Raw genomic sequence first — 23,555 nt, 5'->3', positions numbered from 1 at the left:
GCCGCCCAGCAGACGCGCCGCTCTGTTGGGCAGCCTGGACTAGAGAACTGATCATTTTGCAATTAACAAAGGAGCAGGCCCTGGGGATTTCCTGGCTTGGGCAGTTCCCCCCAAGTTTCTACCTACCCAAATGAAGCCAAATAGATTCGGGAAAATACTGTCAAGGGCACTACCTTGGGCCTTAGAGTTAAATTATTCATCTAATAAATTTAATTGAGCACCTATATGTAGGTATATATTGGAAATCAGGTAGATACTGGTGTATTGGTTTCCTATAGCTGCTGTATCAAATGACCAGAAGCATAGTGGTTTAAAACAACAAATATTTATTATTTTACAGTCCTGCAGGTCAGAATTCTAAAATGGGCCACAAGGCTAAAATCAAGCGCCAACAGCCCTGCAGGCTCTAGGGGAAAAATCTGTTTCCTTCTCTCTCCCAGCGTCTAGAGCCACCCGCATTCCCTGGCTGTGGGCCTCAGCCAGCGATGGCAACCCTCTGACCTCTGCTTCTATCATCACATCTCCTTCTCTGACTCTGACCCTCCCGTCTCCCTCTTAAAAGGACCTTTGTGATTACACTGGGCCCACCCAGATATTCCCCCACCTCGGCGTCCTTAACTTAATCACATCTGCAAAGTCCCTCTTGCTACGTGAGGTAACACAGTCACAGTTTCCAAGGATGGGGCATGGACATCTTTGGGGCATCTTTCTACCACAATCTGTGCGCACAATAATTAAGGGAAGCCCCACCACTTACGGGCTGGCTGCGGAGGGCAGGGATTCCCAAAGGAAGAAACTCAAGGAACAAGGGACAGTGGGTTATTCACAACTCAGGACAAATCGCAGTTCTGGGCCTGCTACTTCCTGCTCTAACATTCTGTAGAGCATTTTGTAGTGGTGGTTGGAGCCCATGCGTGTAGAAGGGGAGAACCTCCTTGCTCCTCCCACTGAGGAAGGAACAATTACCAGCCTGACTGCAGAACCTGAGTGCCCTGCTCACTGGTGGGCAAGGTCCCCGTGCACGAAAAGCTCACAAAGCCCTTACAAGACGTTCCTCTCTCCTAAGCCAAACGCCCTGCCGTCTTAGCTCTCCATCGTGCCCTGTGGGTGCGGACGCTAGCTGGTGATCAAATTTGGATTTGAGCTAAGAGGAGGTAGAGATTCCCAGTTTGGCATTAAATACGAGCCGTGAGCCCCCGTGCAGCTTTGCTGGAGCTCTCTGCACTGGGGAGAGTCCTGAGCACTGGCCTGGGCCGTGGTGAAGTGAATCCTCGTTTCCCAGAGTGCTTTATCGTTCCTTATATCCACATCTCATTCAGCAACATCCCAGGGTAGAAGTGACAAAAAATTCAGATATTCCTGCGTCACTAGCTCCAAGATCACCTTAATAAGCAAACTTCTCCCCAAGCCCAAACAGTGCTCTCGGCTCCTAGATGACTCTGAATAATGACGATTGCTTATTACAGTTCCTGGTGCTACACAAACATTAGATGAATGAGGAAAAAAAATGGAAAACATTCTCTCCCCATGCTCTTTCCTTTGGTGAACTCATCCCTTCCCACAAGTTCCACTACCATGGCTAGACTGATAACTCCTAGCTGGACAGCTTCACTCTCTCCCCAGCTCCAGACCTGAAGTTTCCTCACCAGCGTCCTCCAAAACCTCAAACACAACGTGCCCAGAAAAGAACTCATCAACACACCTCTCCAAAAGCTCCTCCCATTTCTGTAAGCGGCACCCCTAAGAGGGGCTCAGAGACTCCATCTATTTTTAACTCTTTTCTCATCCACCTGCCACTGGTCACTTAAGCCAGCCTAACCCACCCAGACCCTCTACCTGCTCATTACCCTGATCTGGGTTCACCGGCTCCTAGGATGTCTCCTCTTCTCTCCACCACCCTACTTGCATCCAACCTGTTTTCTTGTTGACCACTCTGCCACCAAGCCACAACCTCTTGGCTCACGGAGTCTCAGCCCTATGCCAGCCTTTGTCCTCTCCAGAATTGAGGTTAACGCATATTCTCCCAAGTCGTTTAAGACTTGATCTGTTAGAGCAGCTCTAGGTTCACGGCAAAACTGAGTGGAAGACGCAGAGGTTTCCCCCTCTACCCCCTACCCCTACATACGCACAGCTTCCCCCATTAACAACATCCTCCACCAAAGTGGTACATTTGTCGCAGTTGATAACCTACACCGACACATCATCATCACCCAAAGCCCACAGTTACATTAAGGGTCACGCTTGGTGTTGTACATTCTACGGGTCTGGACAAATGTACAATGGCGTATAGCCACATTACAGTATCACACAGAGAGTTTCTCTGCCCTAAAAATCCTCTGTGCTCTGCCTATTCATCCCTCCCTCAACCCCTAGCAACCACTGATGTTTTTATGTCTCCACAGTTTTGCTTTTTCCAGAATGTCATAGAGTTGGAATCACACAGTACATGGCCTTTTCAGATTAGCTTCTTCCACACAGTAATATGCAGTCAGGTTTCCTTCAAGCCTTTTCATGGCTTGACGGTGCATTTCTTTTAGGGTCTCCCAAGTTTTTGAGCTTCAGTTTCTCCTAGGGTTTCTGACCCAGCTCACTGCTTTGGTTCTTGTCATCACCTCAGTCCTGGGTGAGAACTTCCTGTCACAGCCTTGGCCACACAGAACCAAGTCTCTGCCAGCAAATGCTTAGCCAGCTTCTGCCCACTCCTGGTCCCCGGGCCCAGGCACTCCTGTTTCACCTCAACATTCCCTCCTTGAAGTTCATACTCCATGGACACGCCAGGCCAGACTACATAAGAGCTCCCCAAATGCGTCCCAACCATTTGGACTAATCCCTCCATCTTTCTCCTCCTCTCCATCTGCCAAAGCGCTCAGGCCCATATAAATGTCACCTCTCCGTGATGCCCCCAATCAGAGGTGACCTCACTTTGAACCTCCATCATAGACCTCAGCAGCCCTATCTTATACTTATTATCTTAGACTCCAAGATCTCTGAGGACTGGGCCTTTATCTTACACTTTATGTCTCTTGTAAGTCCAAACACAAGTGACTGACAACCGAGTGCTTAATAAATATGAATAGAATTAAATACAACTCGTTTCCCTAAAGGGCTGCCCAGCTCAGGGCTGAAAATATCCTGCACAGTGCCAAGGGCAAGAGATTATCTGATCCATGAATTAAACATGGTCCGTCCTTTCCTCGCATCTTCCCCGCTGCTTCCTGCCGGTTGGTCATTTCAGCCCTTATTAACTCTTTCAGGGAAGGGATGGCTGGGGAAAGAGAATATATACGCTACAACATAAACTCCTTCATTTGGGGGTGGGCGCGGGGGGTGGTGTGGTGGAAACGATTGGCTTTTGGACCTGCTTTTCCTTAGATTTTCAAGCTAAGATAGATGTAAACATTCGGTGGCCATAATGGTTGCTGTACGTGCTGCCATAACAGAGGCTTCCAGACTAGGACCACTTCCATGTGTCAACGGCCCAAACTGGACCAGGGCCTAAACCTCACGACCCTCCGTGCTCCGGAAACGGACACATCAGGGGCACGGAGGCCGTGTCACACACATGTTCCTGGGTGAGCTGCGCAGCCCTGACTGCAGAGCAGGTTGAAAACGCTCGGCACTGCTGGCTTTGCATCCTCCCGTGGCAAGTTCCGTAACAGGCAGGGAGCCCGGGATGGGAGGCCACGCCCAGTCTCTTGGTCACTCCTTTTTGGATTTCCCTTCTAGAGCTGGGCTTGAGTACCCAGAGCAGCACCCAGCAATGGCCAGACACCAAAGAAGGCAAAACCCAAGAGAGTAATGCGGGAGAGAGGAGGAGAGGGGTGAGCCAAGGCAGCAAAGGAGAGGCGGAGCAGGGGGGGACGGGGGAGAGACGAGACGGCAAGAAGCTTCAAACACGGTAGGGAGGCACAGAGAGCAAGCATACCCTTTGCCTCCGTAAAGAAGAGAAATATTCCTTCTGAGTATTTCTGCCCCTTTAAAAGAAAAGAAGCCCCGCCCTCCCAGAGAAAGAGAGCAGTTTCATACAGCTCAAGGCTCAAAGTGGCGAGGCAGCCGCTGTCACCCCCGTGGGCACAGCCCACACAGGGTCTAATACAGTCCCACCTCCCTTAGCCACACAGAGACCTCGGCCACCACTGCACAGGGGCTGCTGGCACAGGAGCCATCGCCATCCCCCTGCGCCCCCAGCTCAGATGTGCAGGCGCCTGGCCGCTTATGCATCTATTGCTGAGTCTTCAGGACTGGCCTTTGCCTACTGTCCAATTTCCCAGACCTTTGAACTGGAGGCTGATCCGGAAGACCTCAGCCCCCTAGCGGCAGGGGATGAGCATTACAGCGAATTAGAGAAAAAACTGGGTCTCAAATTGAAGACTGGGCTGTTTGGAACGGTCAGGTGTCTGCGGGATGAAGGACAGTCGTCCCGTTGCAGCAGCCAGGAGAAACTTAACGAAGGACGGATGAGAACAAAGATAAACGGGGAAGGGTTATGTGGATGCTTTTTTCCTCCAGAGAACTGTAGAATTTGTTTCAACAAATGCATGCTGCTGTATGCCGGGCAGCATGTTAGAGCTGAAAGGTCCCTCAGACACCATCTAGTCCAAACCCACTCTCTCCGATATGCCGTAATCTAGCTCCATAGCTACCGACCACCTTGGATGTGAAATTATCCAGTAGAGATACTTACAGTCTCTTCTACACATTCAGTCACCAAGCACATGTTGAGTGCCTGGTACATGCAGGCGCTGGGGTGATGGTTAAAGCAGGGCAGACCCAGCACCGCCTTCCTGGAGAATGTCCAGTCTAAGAGGCCCCCAGGGTCACTCAGCCTCTACCCCAGTTCAAACGCCCCACCAGATTCAGCAGGGTTGCACCTGTAGCCACCTCCCAGCTTTGGAGACACTGGAGCTGCCTCGCCTGGGCTGGATTCTCACCCCAGGTGCCCCGAACATCGGGGCCACAGCAAGGAGGCTGCCTGGCCTCCTGCCTCACCTGGTCCTGCCTCCTGGCCCCACTGTCCTGCCTCAGTCACTCCCATCAAGGTGACGGGCCTGCAGGGGTCAAAGCAGGACCAGTGTGGTTCTATTTAACATCTATTACATCTTCTCCGGTTTCCTTAAGTGTGAATGAGTCTCCACGTAGATGCGGCTGGAACCAATATCCAAAAGGTACCGCACATAAGATGCTCTGTGGAGACAGCAACCCGCACACCAGAGTGCAATTGCTCATACCGTGTGCATTTTCTCCTGTAGACTGCTATCTCCTTCAGGGCCGGCCATATTTTGTTCCTCCCTTATTCCTGAGGCCCAGGATCCTTGGTAGGTATTTGATAACTGTGGAATGACTATATGCATTTGAGGACAGGAATATAAGAGCTAAAACCAAAACGCACACTCTCCAAACGCCTGCCTAGAGCCACCAGGACCACAGAAGGCCTGCAGATGTATCCAAGCTGCCAGGTCGTAGCTGGCTGACACAGGCAGAAATAGGGACCCTTTGGGGGTCTTGGAGAAGGGCTGCATCTTGACTTTTACGTCCAGATGCATCGCCAAGAAGTCTCTTAGGAGAGTTTATGACTCACAGCAGCATCGGTCAACAATGTCCCAACTTCTTCTTCCGCCTAACCCCCTATCTCCAACCTCATAGGGTCAGGCTCCCTTCTTTTTATTTTCGTTTTTATTGGAGTACAGTTGGTTTACAATGTTGTGTTAGTTTCAGGTGTACAGCAAAGTGACTCTGTTATACATATACATAAATCTACTCTTTTTTCTTTTCCCGTATAGGTCATTACAGAGTATTGAGTAGGGGTCAGGCTTTCTATTTCGAGATGGAGGACCCAACCATCTTTGGGTTTTCTTTCATCAGAGCTACTCACATGTACGTGCAGTTCTAGGACTATGAGAAATCAGAAATACCAATCATTCTCTTTAAAAAAAAAAACCCAAAAATCTCTACCTACAGAGCACAGAGAGCTTGAAACTGTTACTCAAAAGCTACGGCAGAGCAAAGAGGTGGGGTAACACGTGGAAAGGAGCCACACTCTGGGATCGGACCGCCTGGAATCACTCCTGGCTCGGCCATGTACTACCTGTGTGACCACGGGCACTTTTTCTGTCCTTCCGTCTACTCCTCTGCAAACTAGAGCTAACAACAGGATCTGCATAAGAGGACACTGTAAGGATCAAATGAGTCACTACAGTTAAGACAGTGCCTGGTGGACTAAGTATTCAATCAATATTAGCTGTCATCGTAGCTAATAGCCTCCCCATCCATTTACAGAATAGCAATCCATGTAAAAGATTATTCTCTAACCAATCTCTATGCCCAAACTGAGTATGACCAGCCCACCCACCCAAGCCAGAATCCCCAAGGGCAGGAATTAATCTGAACTTTGTGCAAGTTTCCCGGTGATTCACATGCATACGCAAGTTTGAGCATACCTGTAGCGGATACCCTAAATGAAACTACAGCAAGATGCAGGAGGAACGGAACCTATAGCTTTCACCGGTTTTACAAAGACAATTCAGTGTTCCATTCTCATCAATTAACCATCATCAGAGGAGGAGACAGAACAGGGGGAAGAGAGCACACAAGACGGGACGGTTCACGGTCCTAATCTCAGGTGACGTGCAAGTGATTTAGATGGGACCGCTCCTTCAACTTTCTTGACAAATCAAAAACCACTGCCCCAGGAGTCTCACAAATGACAGCCCATTTAGTTTCCATTAACAATTGATGCGGAAGGAAAGTGGGGGCCTGGCAGCTTCAGGAATTGTTGGAGGTGGGGAGAGGCCAATATCCCTATCCTATGAGAGAGATGCTAGAACACGACAAAGAGAACGTGACAGAGGAAAAAGGAAGTGCGTTTGTTGCGAGAGGCCCACAGCCTCTGAGAGCTGGCTGTCCTGCGTTTGAGAAACGCACCACTGCTGAGGTAGACCCTGGAATCCAGTTCAGTCTGCAGGAGCAGAGGCCACGCCTGTGGAAACCGTGCTCTCGGCAATGTTCCACTCGGACGTCATGACGTTGATTAGTCACAGAGCTGGTGGTTCCTGGCTTCCTTCGGGGCCTGAGAAATTGGGGTCCTGGGCTGGGCTGGTGGCTGCAAGGGGAAGCAAAGACTGGAAGGTACCGCAAGGCCCTGCTTCTCCGCACACGGAGTTGGGGGATGGAGAGGCAAGGAAGAGCTCTCTCAGGGTCTCCAGCGTACCTGGGAAAGGACAGCATCGCTGAATAAAAGCAGGACTTCAGAGAGGCCAGCTCGGGATGGATGGAGGGGGGATTCCCGGCTGGGTCATACATGGTCATGTTGGGCACATCCCCGGGAAATGACTGGTGAGCAGGGAGGCGCATTCCCTGGCAAGGGAACCTTCTGTTTTCCTCCCGAAGGCACTGCAGGCCTGCCCTGCAGGTGGGGCTAAACCGCCTTCCACGCAGCAGGTGCCGCCCTTCAAGTCAGCCCGGGGTGATGCCTGGGTCTGCAGGGGAGGCTGAGCCCGGGCCGCTCCCCTCAGCAGCTCTGTCACCACCACACCGCGCCTCGAAGACTCTAATTGCAGCATCTTCGTATCCCAATTGCACTGAAGATAAGCCTCGGAGGCCCTGGGGGATTGCACTTGCCTGCTCAAGGAAGCAAATATAGCAAATGCAAAGTACAATAATTCAGTGTCATCGTGGTGGAACGTCAACTATTTCAAGGGAAACGTGTCACCTCCAACTCCTCTTCACAATCGAGTGTTCCTTCTTCCTTCACCTTTGGACCCGCCGCTCAGGAATCGACAAGCAGTGGTCTTCGGCCCACCCCTAACAGCCCTGCCCCTAAACGACCACTCACCATCCCTCGGGTGACGGCACACAGGGCATCTCAGCAGATGGTGGCAGAGGTCCTCCCTCATCACCCAAACCTCTTGTCCCTGGGCCCAGTGCCGCCCCCGCTCCACCAATTCATCCTCACTTCCCTTGCCCCTCTGGGCCTTGCCCACTCAGGGCACAGACGCTAACGAGCAGAGAGGAGCTGGAAAAGGCAGTGGGGATGCTGAGGGGAAATAAATTATTCAGATCATCACAGGAACCAAATGACACAAAGGGCCCCGAGAGTCTGAACCACCAGAGCGCACACGTGGCTTCCCCAGACAGACTTGACACCAACATCCTTTGCAAAGAAAGGACTTTTCTGAGCAGCTCTCATCAACCGCTTCTGCAGGTACCTGTTGTTAAGGGCACCGGGCCGTGAGTGGGGCCTCTCTTAAGAACAGAAAGGGGCTTCAGCTGTCACTATGCCCACGCCCTCACTTTACAGATGGGAAAACCACGGCCCAGAGAGGTGGGCTGAGGCCGTGATGTAGGAAGACCGTTGTCACCAACCAGAGGTGTTCCGGCCTGCACTCCCACACGACGGAGAGCCAAAGGAAACTGCAGGCCACAAGGCGGGCAGCCGATGTCACTCCTCTTCTGCCCTGTCCCCCTCCTACTCGAGCCAGCTGGGCCTGAAGCTGGGGCGGTGTTGGGGGAGGAGGGGACAAGTGGACCCGACCGAGGTCTGAAGCACAGAAGCATCAGATAAAGGGGCTTCTTGTATTTGAAAGTCCACTTCAAGGAGGGAGTGAACAGCGCCGTCAATGTCCTATAGAACAGGGGTCCCCAAGCCCCGGGCCACGGAGTGGTACCATTCTGCGGCCTGTTAGCAACCGGGCCGCACAGCAGGAGGGGAGCGGTGGGCAGGTGAGGGAAGCTTCATCTGCCGCTCCCCATTGCTCCCCAGCGCTCGCATTACTGCCTGAACCATCCCCTTCTCCCACCCGCCCCCCTCCCGTGCACGGAAAAACTGTCTTCCACGAAATCGGTCCCTGGTGCCAAAATGGTTAGGGACCGCTGCCGTAGAAGACAGAGGTCAAAGATCAATCGTGTTTACTGGGCCTCTGATTACTGACAACCAGGCTCCTTGCTGGGAGGGGAGAACAGTCACGAGTCCACCTAGTTAGGGGGGAATGAAAATTCACAGACCAAACAACCAAGAGAACACACTTCCTCATCAAAACAGTAAGGACTGCTCTCTGCTGTGAGATAGATACACCTCCTTGAGGGCGTACGGGAGCCCTGAATCAAAAGAGAAACCAGAGAGTAGGGAGCAAATCATAGGAAACTTCCTGGAGAAGGAAAAAATGGAAATACTGTACGGATAAATAGAAAATAGAACTGCAAATAAAAGGATCACACGCTAGAGGTACACATGTGGAACCAAACTGAGAGTAAAGGAATGACAAGGTGATTCACTTTATTTAACGTGTTGTCCTGGAAAGGAATCATTCGCAAATAAGATTCAAAAGAGCCATGGACCGTCGGGGAGATCCCCGGTCCAGTGCCCCCTCCGCTTCCTAACGCTGCCTGCATGTCCCAATCACCTGGGAGCTTTCTAAAAATACAGAGTCCCGGCCCCTACCCTTCTGAGAAATAACATCTCGGGGTGACACTAGCCCGGCCACCTCATTTCACAGAGCAGGAGGGTGAGGCCCAGAGCAGTGGAATGTGGCTGGTGAAGTCAGGAAAGGCAAACGGGAGGAGAGTTCTAGAGCCCAGATTCAGAACGTCAGGCCTGACGTGACACAGGGAAGAAGGGTCCACAACAGGCGAAGAGAATCCACCTGACCGTTGGGACGAGCAGCCTGGCGGGCAGAGTGCAGAGGCGGGCCGTGGAGCCTCGCAGAGGTTCCACAAAAGGCGGACCCTGTCCAGCCTGGAGGCAGGGGCTGGGCTGAAGCCCCATCACCATCCTGTGTCCCTCCAGCATCTCCCTGTGGCTTTCAACTCTTCACCTGCATCCTCTGCAGACACCGCCCGCCGTCTCCCAGGTGGTTCAGCATCACCCAGAGTGACCGTAAAGCTCATGGAGCGGGGCCAACGCTCGCGGGTCCCGGGTCCAAGGCGCAGGTTAGCCCTGCCTCGTCCACCAGCAGGTTGGCACCTTCTCCCCAGACATGGCTGCGAAGCATTCTTCCCATCTCACTCCAAAGCGGGGTTTCTATCTTGGAGTCACTATACTAAACCGGAAATGCCACTTGCTTTGTATGTCTTTCTTATTCATCCATTGGCAAAGCATCGAAATCACAAGCGCATCTGACTGTCCTCTGCAAGGCAAGGGTCGCACGTGCTGCTGGCAGGGAGGAGAGCACCTGGGAGGGACTGGGAGTCGGGGTGCAGAGGGCAGGTGTTCACTGGCCAAAGGGATCAACTGAAAATCTAGTGGTGGAGGACACACCACCGTAGCGCTGTCCACACCCACCTGAGAGGGCAGTGGTTACACAGCCACAGTGTGGGCAACAAGCCAGCCGTCGCCTAGCTTATGACCTTGTGTCCTTTAAGGCTGAGTCAGAGGACAGACGCCATGACAAAAGGGAGGAACGGTGTGGCTCCACTGACAGTTACAAAGACCTTCTCAAGGCAAGGGGCTGGGGCGGGGGGCCAGTGCGAGACCTGACCCTGAAGATGTGTGACCAAATCATCTTGCACGAAAGCTGCAGGAAAGAAGGTGACCCCCAAGTCAGGACACCAGGGAGAACAAAAGACCCACTTGTTTGAAGATTAAAGACACTGCAACCCAAAGAGAGGTGAACTGACATGTCACGTGGTTTGGGGACGGGCACCGGGTGCTGCACACGTCCTGAATCAGGACCCTGAATCTGGACTACCCACACGTCCGGGCCTCGCAAATGGAAACCTCTGTCCACGAGGGGAGAAGGCACCTCTCAAAGATAAAGCACTGTAAATAAACGAAAATTTTGAAACAACCCTCAACACACATCTTCCTCAGAGCTATGCAATACATTAAATATGGAGATTGCCGGAATATTACATGTCCCTCTTTTCTTAATTCAACCAACATTGTTCTCTTTAGCTCCATCTAGAAAACAACCAAATGTCACAAAATCCGATAGTGAGTTGTTGGGGAAGTATGAAGATTTAGTCTGCACAGCTGTGACGGTCAAGAAGATATATTTTTATTCTTTATTTCAGTAGCTGTAAAACACGACAAGTTGCCTGATGAAACCCCTCTGGACTGGAGGAAGCAACTGGCAGGGGAATTTGGAAACCTAGAGGTTTGCTCTGGGCTCAGCCATGACCTCGCCTCTCTGGGTTCAAGTACCTCATTCCAGACGTGAAGACAGACCAGATGATCTTAGGTCGCCTTACGTGTCGGGATTCCAGGACTATACGATTATACGACTCTGTCCTCTGTCAGCAACGTAAGTCAATAAAAAGAAAACAAATCAGCAAACCGTAAAGCTAACCCATCCAACTCGGCCTCATTTCCAGAAGAAGTAGAGTGCAGGGTGCTGTGGGCCAATGCACAGCAACCCACGCTCCCTAACAGCTGACTGAGCCTGGACCCCAGACGCTTTACTAGCTTGGGTTTTCATTTGTTTTATCGATTTTTTTTTCTTGAAAAAGATATTCCACTTGGTGGTTTTTTTTTTTTTTTTTTGGTACGCGGGCCTCTCACTGTTGTGGCCTCTCCCGTTGCGGAGCACAGGCTCCGGACGCGCAGGCTCAGCGGCCATGGTTCACGGGCCCAGCCGCTCCGCGGCATGTGGGATCTTCCCGGACCGGGGCACGAACCCGTGTCCCCTAGCATCGGCAGGCGGACTCTCAACCACTGCGCCACCAGGGAAGCCCTCCACTTGGTGTTTTGATATAAGGAAGTAAAAACTGAAAAACTGAGGGACTACGTGGACTAAGAAGCAGCTCCAGCAGCCAATTCTCGGTGTGGTGCTGCCGGCGTTCTCTCTCCAAGGTCAATGTCTCAGGCCCAGCACTTCGATTGCCTCCCTGTGGCTCAGTGGGACTGACCTCTTGAAAACACCATGCTGGTCCTAGAGTCATTTCTCCCTTGGCTTTAATAATCCTGCCACACCAAACTTCATTTTGGTTCCTTCATGACAACCCTGGAATGACGGAGGAGCTAATTTTAACAGAGGTGCCGGCACACGGCATAGCTCTGAGCCATAACATCACCTCTCCCCTCGGGAGACAACTGATGCTGCCTCAGTTGTCAAAGTAAGCAAAATAACTTACTCTGTACACTGGTGGAAGTTGCCAACTTTGCTAATTATAAGAGAGTGACTCCTGGTAGGAATGCAGAGGGGTCATATTAAGTGGTTCAGACAGGGCTTGGGAGGGAGTCCCCTGCCCCGGGCTCTGTATGAAGCAGGGAATGGAAATTGAGCAGATCTGCTCAGCACAGTCTAGATGAGGGGCAGTGGGGGACTTTCTCAGAAAGAGGAGGGAATTTGAGGGTACGGGTTTGCTTTTCCAAGAGGAAAAGGAAGAGTTGGGTTTCACTTTACCACGTGCGCTCTAGAATTTGGGGCTAAATAGCCTGGAGGACACCAAACTGGCAAGACACCATTTTTTCTTATTCTTGATTCACACAACTGCTGTTCCACCTTCTAGGGTAGCATGCACTTTGCTAAATTCCTGCAAAGCTGTCATCCAGTGGCCTCTGTAAAAGCTGCAGGCTCCCTCACCTTGCCTCCGTGGAATGTTTTAAGGATGAGAAGATGGAGACTTTACAAAGGGCAGTGGGCAGTCGTCACTCAAGTGGGGGAAACACACTCAGGACCGGGAGTCCAGTAAGTCCATCCTCCTGGCCAGAGCACAGCTGTTCCTCATCAAGCTGAGAATGAAGATAAATAAGAGCTTTTCCGGCAACTCCCTTGGGAAAACACATCACAGGGCCTGTGGTAACAAGTTAAGCTTTGCTTTCGAGAAAATTCTGCTTTCTCCGATTACAGGGGAGGTGACAGTTAAACTGAAGAGCTCAAGTAGTGAACATCTGTCATTTTTTTGGTCAGTCAACAACCATGCCCCCTTCCTACACCGGTCTGATTTTTTCTGGAGAATTACCTCTCTCCCTTTGAGCACAGTCCTGGTGGGAGGGTAAACCCAGGGGCCTGTCTTTCCACCGGGGAGGCCTGGAGATCCCTGTCTTACTTCTACCCACCACTCGGTACAACCCACAGGGGGCATTGACCCAGGCTCAGCCCGTAAGACTCTCCATCCTTAGAAGGAGAATCAGGGACAGAAGACAGAGTGGGCAGCAATCAAAATCAAGGTTATCCCGTTGCTGCAAGTCTTGTTTCCCAGGCTTTCCATCCTTCTAGGAGCACTCCAATTCTATTTCCATAATTCCTTCTTCGATTAAGGTGGCCTGCACTGATTTCTAAGAACCTTAATCAGTACATTCCCTACACAGAAATCTGACACCGAATGCCCAGGGAGGCCATTGGAAAAGAAAAGCTATGACAAGAGAAAAGGAAGAGAAATACAAGATGCACGTAGCAAGCACTGGATGAGACGCATATAGCAGGCAATGCAAGGACCACAGAATTCTGGAGCTGGACAGGAGCACTTGGCTCAGCATCTTCATTTTACACACACGAAAACAAAAGGCCCGGAGAGATGCAGGGACTTGTCTAAAGCCCAGGGCAGCTTGCTGAGAGCTGCTGCAGCAGCAGCTCATCGGCCTCATTAGCTGTCAGCCCCTTTCTAGGGCAGGCCTTTTGGTTCTAAAACTGCCAACCAATGAGAGAAAAGGATGTCAAGCCCAAACACATTTTTCTCCAGTCATTTTTCTCCAGTCAGCACATATGCTTGGTTGGTCTCAGCTCAATTTCCTCATCACTCTCCAGAACCTCCAAGCAGAATTATCGCGGGATAAGTCACAGTCCGGTAATGACGAAGTGGCTTTACGCTCTCAGCATCTGGTCCCTGCCCCTAACCCCAGACAGTGACTCCACGCGCTCTAAGAGGCCGGCTTTCCCCACGCACGGCCCCTCACACACTCCAGTTCAGTGACTGTTACTAATCACCTCCCCCTCCATCCTCCAAAGTGGCCAACGTAAGCTTGATGCCACCGCAATTCAGAACACCTCTCAAGAAATCTCCAAGCCCCCCGCGATGGCCCGCTTAGGATACAGGACAATGAGAATAAACGTTCTACGAAGATTTCAGGCCGGCCCGTGGATTCACTGGGCCTGTACCATCTCCCAGTGAACGGAGAAAGGAAGATGGGAAGCAGCATCTGTATATCTGTTCAACGTAAAATTTAGAGACCGTTGGCGCAAATTTGTTCTCTTTGGCCCTGGTCTGCCTACAGCTGCTGTGAAGCCTCCACAGCTGGCAGTATGCCTGGGTGGACACAGACCGGACATGTAGCTCCACCTCCACACACACACGACCAGACTGGACCCCTCTCCCCTGACACACCCGAGGGTGGGTTACCTCAGGCTGACAGACAAGAGCAGTGCCATGTGTTCCAAACCCATCTTCCCCGCACTGGAGTCCCCCATATCTCAGCCTGACACCTCCCAATTTCCATTTCTTCATTTTTGCATTCAGGGGGACTAGAATCTTTTGGCTATTTCCATACCCACAGCCCTTGAATGCAGTTGTTGCTAATTCCTTTCTCAATAAGGTTCACAGAACACATTTAAATATTTTTTTATCCAAGATACAAATGTCTCTATTATATAGGGGACCATCTGGACTGCTATCGCTAGCTGGCTATGTTGCTATCAACTCTTTTTTTAGGGTTCATGAATCAGTTGCCAATAAGGAAAAAAAAAAAAAAGGAAAGTCAGCTCCAAGACTCTGCTCTCCTCCCCTGCACTTTTCCTCAGCAGGAGAGCTTTATGCCATCATCAAAATGGACCATGTGAACACAAAAACAGAAAAGATACCTAAAACTAATGTTCTGGGAATATCAGCCCACAGTTCTAGATGCCTTGGGGGAGGGAGGTGGTGTCAGCTAACTTCCCAGCGCTCAGGCCCTCCAGCTGGGCTAAGTAATATTGTGTGGCCTCCGGCAGAGCTAAGATACATGCAGAGGAAAAGGAAGAAAAGGAAGCAGTAGAAAAAGGGGAAAAGGAAGGAAGGAAAGAGAGCCGTCAAGGCCTGGGATCCCTAATGCCAGGGACTCACCAACAACCACAGATGCCAGCCAGCCCGGAGCACCTGCTGGGCAGCCCGGGAGCGGAGCTCTGGGCGCAGGCCGCTGGCCAGGGAAGGAAACAATACAAATGGGAAGCCAAAACCGGAGAAGAACGTGAATGGGAAAGCTAAGGAACGGAGAGAGGGGGATGAACCTTGGATTCACAGTGGCCTGGCCTGCAGTTTCTTCCTCGCTAGAAAGGAAAGGCATCCAGAGAAAAGTAATCAGTGTGTCATTCAGCTGGAAACATGTCCTGAGTACAGACCTACAGCTTTTACAGACACTGCAGAGGACAAGGGGCCATGGCTCCATCTGGCCAGACGGCATCACAGAAATACGACCTCAGCTCACCAGTAGTCCCAGGTGTTGGTTGTCCTCAAGGGCAGACTATGCAGACACAGGTGGGGGCCCTTGGCCCCGAGCCTCTGCGTGGTGAGAAGCAGACACTGGGTTGGGTAAGAGTGCATAGTTAATTGCTCCCACTAAGGCATTCAACCCCAACCGTGTGGACTGCAAATGGACACACAGGGATGCCCCACGTCCTACACCCACCCTGACCCCAGAGAGACAGAGAAAAGCTAATTCCATCCTCCCAAAATTTATGGCCAGGAAAGTGTGGGATTTGCATGGCTGGGGAGTATTTTTCGTTGTGGTGTTAATTGTGTGCACGTGTGTGTGAATGACATTTTTACAAATCTGGCTTGTCTTTTAAAACCACTTTTGTGACCCAAGGCAGATTAAAGAGACTAGGAAATGAAGCCATCCTCCAAACTGTCTCCCTGTGAGCTGAAACCTGCTTCACTTCCAAGCCCCAGCAGTCCCCAGCTTAGGAGCAGAAATGAACTTGAGTCTTTTTTTTTTTTTCTTTTTTTTTCAGTACGCGGGCCTCTCACTGTTGTGGCCTCTCCCGTTGGGGAGCACAGGCTCCGGACGCGCAGGCCCAGCGGCCATGGCTCACGGGCCCAGCCGCTCCGCGGCATGTGGGATCTTCCCGGACCGGGGCACGAACCCGTGTCCCCTGCATCGGCAGGCGGACTCCCAACCACTGCGCCACCAGGGAAGCCCGAACTTGAGTCTTTGACTCCTCTGCGGCCCAGGTAAGGTTGCCTGGTCCGCCTCCCTGGCAGCCACCGAATGAAGTGCTAGGCCTTTGGGCCTCCCATTGATTCAAGAGCTGAAATGCAATGGTTTAAACGAACAACAACAACGAATTTTTGCACAAGATCCCTTCGTTCTCAATGTCAGGTGCCTTTCTCAGTTCTCACATACCCAAAACATTCTCAGGCCTCAAATCTTGGAAAACACTGCTAGCTCTTCCTGATGAAATCCCTTGGAAGAAATGACTGTGGTCAAGGGATGATGGCAAACCGCAAGATTTGTCTCCGGTAAAATCTGTTTAAGGAGGATTTATAACTTCTGACAGCTAGGACCCAATGCTAAGACTTGAAGAAAGATTCCGTAACTATTTTATTCACCTAAAAGACCTGAGGATTCCAGAGTGATGTAGCCAAACAGACCAGATATTTAAGCAAGCAAATAAACATGGGATGTTTGGGACCCTACTGTTGGTCCATCCTAGAGGAACACAGAGAGAAGCAATGCACAGGGGCCAGAGGGTCAACAAAGGGCAGAGTTGGTGCAGCAAAGACCAGGGACCAAGAGAGTTCCTGCTTGTAAAATCAGAGGAGCCACTGAAAATTAAACACAGAATTACTATTTGATCCTGCATTTCTACTTGTGGGTCTATACACCAAAAAAATGAAAAACAGGGTATCACAGAGATATTTGCACACCCATGTTCACAGCGGCACTATTCACAAAAACAGCCAAAAGGTGGAACCAACAGATGAATGGATAAACAAAATGTGGTACATACACACAACAGAATATTTTCAACCTTAAAAAGTATGAATTGCTGTCACATGCTACAACATGAACAATCAGGACGTTATGCTAAGTAAAATAAGCCAGACATAAAGGACAAATACTGTATAAATCCACTTATATAAGGTACATAGAGTAGTCAGATTCCTAAAGATGGAAGGTAGAAAGGTGGTTGCCAGGGGCTGAGGGGAAGGGGGAATGAGGAGTTATTGTTTAATGGATATGGAGTTTTAGTTTGGGATGATGAGAAAGTTCTAGAGAGGGATGGCTGCACGACCATGTGAATGTACTTAAAGCCACTGACCCGTACGCTTAAAACTGAGTTAAAATGGTCAAATTTATGTTATGTCTACTTTACCCAATTAAAAAAAAATTTTTTTTTAATCAATTTGAAAAACTAGAGGAGCCAGAGACAGCCCAAAGTAGAAACTGCGGGGCTAGGTGAAATCACTTTCTCTCTCAGGTAACCAGGGCAACACAGAGAAGGTTGAGCAAAAGGTAGCAACAGGTTAGAACTAGAGAAAACAGACTGCTTGACCAGGCAGGCTGAGTCTCAACCTGGGCTAGAGTAATTAACTGACGGAGACTGGACAGGAACACCCAGTCCAATTCAACACACGCTGAATTAGCGTCTGCACAACCTCTGTCTCTCCAGGCCTGTATGTAACTGAGGCCCTTACAAACCCTTTAGCTAGAGCACTGGACTTGTTCATTTAGGACAATGGCCTCGGAGTCAGGTGGTGATGAAGGTTCTGTTCTCAGCACCCCGTCACAGACAGGAGTGCCGAGGCCTGTGGTGGTGGCCAGCCCCGGAGGGCGAAGCCATTGTCTCTGACAGTGGCACCCGGCCCTGACCCTGGCCGCTGCATCCCGGAAGCTGTACTGCGCTGACTCTCCCTTCCGAGTCGAGTGTCGGAGCAGATGGTAGGAGCAGCTGCCAGTGCACCCAGCACCCACAGCACCCAGCCGGACAGCCACCCAGCCGGGCCAGTTCCCAGGCACTGCCCCCACAGCCAGCCACCACAGCCCAGAGCCACAGGCTCCCTCGTTTCTTTGAAGGGTGAGTTCTGAGTTCCCAAGCCAAACGAGGCTACCAAAGATGGGACGTTCACTCCTCCTTTCACGGCCAGTCTGAGAACCACCAGCCACGCGCTCCCCACGTGGTCACTGTGTCCTCCTAAGCTCTGCAAATGCATAACGTGGACAGGTAAGGGCCCTGCCCTCCATCTGCTTCTCCTGCACGTAGACAGCCCAGGCACACACATGTGAAAGTGTGTCCTCATGCAAGGTCATATGTGCACAACAGCAAGAGAGCCATGTGAGCTGTCTCGGGAGTCTGTGGGAGGCTGGAGTGAGCAGAGTTGACGATGGTAAGATGTGAGCGAGACAGTGAAAAAACTGCAGAATTTAGATCCAAGAGGGTAGAAGTCTTTCCTTTTGCAAAGAGGAATAAAATGCACATTTCCAGGAGGCAATAGAATCTACCTATGGAGTTGGGGCTGTGAGACGGCAAGAGTGGGAGACTGGCGGCAGGGGTAGGTAGACACCGCTCCGTGACAGGCCCCCCCAACACCAAACTGATGTGGACATTGTCCCATAAGATATCCTGAGATCCCACCCTTAGTCTGCAGTCCCTGTGCCCTGTAGCAGGGATTGTCCCAACCAAGTCGTTTAATGCCTCCGACGCTTCGCACAGAAATGTTGGTGGCTCTATGAGAGTCCAAAAGCTTAAGCTTGGTTTAGCTATCTCTTTTAGTGTTTTATATTTTGGCTGTATTTTAGCATATGTAAGAATGTCTCCTGTTTGCCTCTCTTTCTATGCCAAATTAAGAATATCGCCAGCCTCATCATTAAGTTGTATGAGGATTTACCGAGCCCCTTCTACATGGCAGGCACAGTTCCAGCCTCCGGAGAAACCATGGTGAGCAGAAAGGGTCCCTGCTCTCATGGAGCATCCCCCTGTGCTATGAGGCAGTGGAGAATGAGGTGGAGGCACCAGAGAGGAGGGGAATCGGGGAGGCAGGAGGTGCAAACATCACACGTCAAAGTGAGATACCGGCGCGGGTGGGGGGTATGGGGATGCCTCAGACAGAACACAAAGTGGAGACCAGATAAGACATGGCTAAGAGCTCAGCATCATATGAATAGGCCAAAGGAGGGTCCTCAAGGGACAGGCTATCGTCAACCCCAGGCATCCTATCATTTATGTAAACCCTTTTTTGTTTCCAGATGGATAATCTGAGAAACTGAGAGGTTTACTCAGTTCCCTATGACTGAATCTCTGACAGGCTAGAACTGGCTGAAAGGATCAACCATAAAGACATTTCACCTAGCAAAACTGTCCCTCAGTACGTACTACTTGTTATCATCTGTCAGGGCCCCGTTAAAACTCTCCAGTAGCAAATGCTGCCGGGAACCCAATGAAATATTATTGGGAATTAATTTTATTTGTATGTTGTCAAAACTCAGAGTTTTAAAAAGTGACTCTAGATATAAAAAAAAAAATTTTTAACCTGAAATAACTGGTATGAATCTTTGATCTTTCCAAAGAATGGTTTCATCTGTCTTTATATAAAAGAGACAGTCTGCAAACAGGCTCAACCAAGCTGGAGCTGAGAGGGCTCTTACTAATAAACACTGTTCATTTTATATTGGCTGGAAGCAGACATCACTTCACATCTGAAACCCTTTAGAACACTTTTTCTTCTAAACATCCCGTATGCAATGTTTTAAGATACACGTATACACCATATTTGGAAAAAGAGACACCCAAATCTCTTCTGGATGATAAGATTAGTAGTGATTTTGTTCCTTTATTATGTCCCTGTACTTTCAAAATTTGGGGCAATGAACCTGTAGAATTTTATAAGCAGAAAAATAATTTTTTAAAAAACAAAATAGAATTTCCTCTTTTTAAAAAGGATACATAGTATGTTTGGTGTCATCTTCTTGTTTCAACGCCAATCAGAAATTCCAACTCCAAATATTTCATTTATACAGAGAAAGGTAATCCTTTGGATAGAAACATTATTCACTGTTATCAAAGTTAAACAACCCAAAGGCAGTGACTAGGGTTAAAAAAAGGACACGGGCCTAAGAGTCTCAGACTCAGCTAAAATCTCAGATCTAATACATCCCAGCTGTGCAACCTTGGGCAAGTTTCATAACCTCTCTGATACAGTTTCTTCATCTGTAAAATGTCAGTTGTGAGGATGAAAAGGCTGCCTGGGCAGTAAGGGGCCATGTGCCTGATGGTATGAAAAGCCACACACACACACACACAACAAAATACCAAAACCCTCGGTTTTATTCTGCGTCTTCCAAATGTGACAAATGTACTCAAAGACAGTGGCTCATATAAAATAAATTAGTAATTTGAAATCTTCTCATTTGAAAACAAATGCAGATAAATTTTCAAAGTAAAAACCAAGACTGGAAAGAAATGTTGTGCTACAGCCAGCCACATCCATCCTTGTGTCCAGACCTCCAGTGGGAAGAAGAGGCAGGTAAACAGCTGGAGGTACATCTGAGGGGTCCTCTGTAAATGCCTAAGGCTGGCCTACTACAGACACTCAATAAATAGTAACTACTCTTACTATCTCTAAGTAGGTGTGTACCATTAAATAAGAAAAAGTGCTAACCTCTTATCTTACAACCCAGACATGGCAGTGGGGTGGGTCTTTTAACTGCTATATACTGTTAAGTGCCCAATTCACTATTTGGGATGTCAATATAGAGTAAGCAATCAATATGGTTCGTCAGATCGAGAAATATACAAGGAATATAAGCTGAAAAGAAAGCAAACACAGAGTCTAACACAGACCAACATAAATTTTGGTTGAAATAATTACCCGCCTATAACCAACACCCACACACACAATGCGTACACAGATTGCGTCAATGTGTCTCAGATTTCCCCTTTCAATGTTCAGCGACGAAAGCAACGCAGTAGGGCTTTGGGATGTTTGATTTGGACAGAGGGAGAAGGAAAAGACTAGGAAAGGAAAAGGGGCTGAGACTGAGTTGTTACTGCAATTTGAATTCAAAGAGCACAAATTCTTTTCATCATTAGAAACTGGAATCTTGCCAGGTCAGGGATGAGGTCAGGACCTCTGACTGCATTCAGCTACCCCTAGACAAGGGGGTGAGTGTTGGAAACCTGAAGAGTAGAGGCCAACATGGGATCACAGCAATGCCTGATTTTGAGTCAAATGTCTGTTAGTCAACCAGGTGCACAAACCACCCATTTAATTAACCTGCTCTTGAATTATTTATTATCTTCCCGACTGAGAGAAAGTTATTCTTTCTGGTTACCTGCTTGGCTTCAAGGGCTAATTCAGAGAACTCCAAGCCTGACAGTTTGATGGAGGTCTCTGGTACCTGCCACTCTCTGGCCAAGGCAAAAACATAAAGAAACAGCAAATAAAGTATTTCTGAAGAAGAGAGGTAGTTAGCCTTCTACATTGCAAACGCCTCGCCAAATCCAAAGAAGCACAGAAAGCTCCTTTCAAACACATTAGTAGAGGTCCACTGCACTGTTTGGGCACGATCTGTTCTGCACCCCTTGTTCATTCTAAGTTAGGTAAAAGGTTTGTTTTCCCTTAACAACTGTCAACAACTTCAAGGCTCAGTTCTCCACTGCAGATTAGACCCAGCCTTCCTGTGCAGAGGAAGAGATGGTGCAAAATCCCATCACTTCTCACTCGCAGCATTTTTGGTCAGTCCCGAAATTCCCATGTCTGAATTCCTTCTCTCTCACCCCCAGATTCCTAAGGCAACTGATTCACAGACTTACACCATCTTAGACATCAGGGGAGGCTTGGAGATCATCCAGGTCAACTTTCTCACTTTTGAGATGTCTTCCCTAAGCGTCTTCCCTAAGGTGACATAATTAGAAGTCTTCCTCCTCGCGGGGTTCCCCTCCTCCCTGCCAGAGAGCCTTGTCCAGGAATTCATCTTGGGATCCTTCCCTGCCGCCTGACTTGCTGGGCAGGAAGATGCACTGAGGTGCTTCTCCTTCTAAAATGTGTGACCTTAACCATTCTTCCCACCAAATTTCTGAGGGTGAAGCCAGGGAGCTTAAACAACCTCAGAGGATCAAGTTCTGGGAGTTCAACTGACTTGGCCAATGTTGTGCTGTCTTTATGAGAGAATCAGCATTCCTCACTCCTCTCTCCCTCTCTTCAGAAGCACTCTGTCCACTATTCCCACACCACCCCTGCAGAACCAGGACTCACCACGACTGCCCTCAACCTGGTGTAGCCCCAGGAAGGGCAGCACGCAAGTTTGTGCCCGCCGGAGATGCTGCGCACCTGGCCAAGCGGAGACGTGCTACCTGCAAAGTCTTTCGGGACTTGGTTGTCTCGGACCCCAGTAAGGCAAAGGAGGAAACTCGCCCTCCTCCACCTCTCTCTACGTGACCACCCTGCACAGCCTCATTCACGCCCGTCTTTCCCCAGTCTCCCTTGCCTTCTCCTCGCTTTTCTCTCGTCCTCACCGCCCGCTGCCTTCCTTGCCGAACTCCATCACCTGGTTCCCGTCCACTCCGCTCCCCGGGCCCGGCCTCTCCCTACTTCCTCTTACAAGGCGCTCCCGTCGTGTTTCCACTTTGTCTCCAATTATGTCTAAATGCAACCCACCACAGATGCTGACATTTTAAATGTTTAGTTGTTATAGTTACTTGACTAATTGCCGGGCCGACGGTGGCGCTTCTCCTTCGCCTCCCGCGGGCAGCAGAGGAGGCGGCCGGGGAGGTTAACGGGGTAGACGGGGCTGTAGACGCTAGTCCCCGGGGTCTGGGACACAAGGCCAGGCCCTGGCAAGGGTGCTCTGCCCCGGAAACCGGCGGTCCCTCCGCCTACAGCCAGTAGCCAGGGCACCGAAGGCGCGCCCGGCCTCAGGATTGCCGCGAACCGTCTCCCGCCCTGGGACAACGGAGCGGCAGAGAGTCTAACCTCGGGTGCGCCGCAGCCGGCCTCCCATCCGTCCACACTCGCAATGTGGATAAAGTGAGGTGGCATCTTCGGGAACCTGAGGAAGGAGGTGGCCAGGGGCGCGTTTGGGGGCGAAAGGAAAGAGTTAGAAGCCGCTGCCGGTTACTCACGTGCCAGATGGCGAAAAAGATGAGCGCAGCGCACAGCACCAGCGACAGCATGTAGCAGAAAGCAGCGAAAGTGAAGGCCATGGCCGGCCGGGGGCCGCCCGCACTCCAACCCCACCACACACAAAGCAGCGCCTAGGAAGCCGTTGTCCCCCTCAAGCACCGCACTCCCTCAAAAGGGGGGCAAAAAAGGTACGCCAAGCGGAAAGCGCCTTGAGGGTCCGCGAACGGGGCCAGGATTCCCGCAGGCTCTGGCGACCTGGGACTCCTGCTTGTTTGCGAAAATAAGTGCGTCGGGCGTCGTTGGCGGGAACTGTCCCCAAATCGAGGAAGAAACCAAATCAGTAGAGAACTCCTGCAGATTAGCGTCAACCGGCGAGCTTCTCGAGACAACACGGCGAGGGCTGCGAGGACTCCACGGAGGACCGCGTGAACAGCTCCCGTGGCCCCGGAATCCCAGGGAAGAGCTCCCTGCCTTCCGCGCCTAAGCCACACAGGAGAGCCGACAGCGCCGCTCGGGACTCTCCCGCGCCAGCCAGGAGCCAACCGAGAGCGTCCAGCGAGGTGCCCGGGCAGACCCCGAGCTGC

The 23,555-nt window shown here is 50.5% G+C and overlaps 1 protein-coding gene across 3 annotated transcripts in view; it reads right to left on the bottom strand.

Annotated features, from left to right (window-relative positions):
• CNIH3 (cornichon family AMPA receptor auxiliary protein 3) overlaps nucleotides 1–23,051 on the bottom strand; it is a gene marked incomplete at both ends in the record, with an annotated part of 119,608 nt that extends 96,557 nt beyond the window's left edge. For all 3 annotated transcript variants that reach the window (XM_082833783.1, XM_082833784.1, XM_082833785.1), the window contains one exon: nucleotides 22,971–23,051. In XM_082833783.1, the coding sequence (XP_082689909.1) occupies nucleotides 22,971–23,051 (81 nt within the window). The remainder of the gene's footprint in view (nucleotides 1–22,970) is intronic.
• Nucleotides 23,052–23,555: the final 504 nt, after the last annotated feature.

Source organism: Leucopleurus acutus, assembly GCF_964270905.1.
Source record: "Leucopleurus acutus genome assembly, chromosome: 2".
Lineage (NCBI taxonomy): Eukaryota > Metazoa > Chordata > Mammalia > Artiodactyla > Delphinidae > Leucopleurus > Leucopleurus acutus.
Note: the sequence above shows the minus strand (reverse complement) of the source record. Positions and strands in the feature narration are given on the sequence as shown.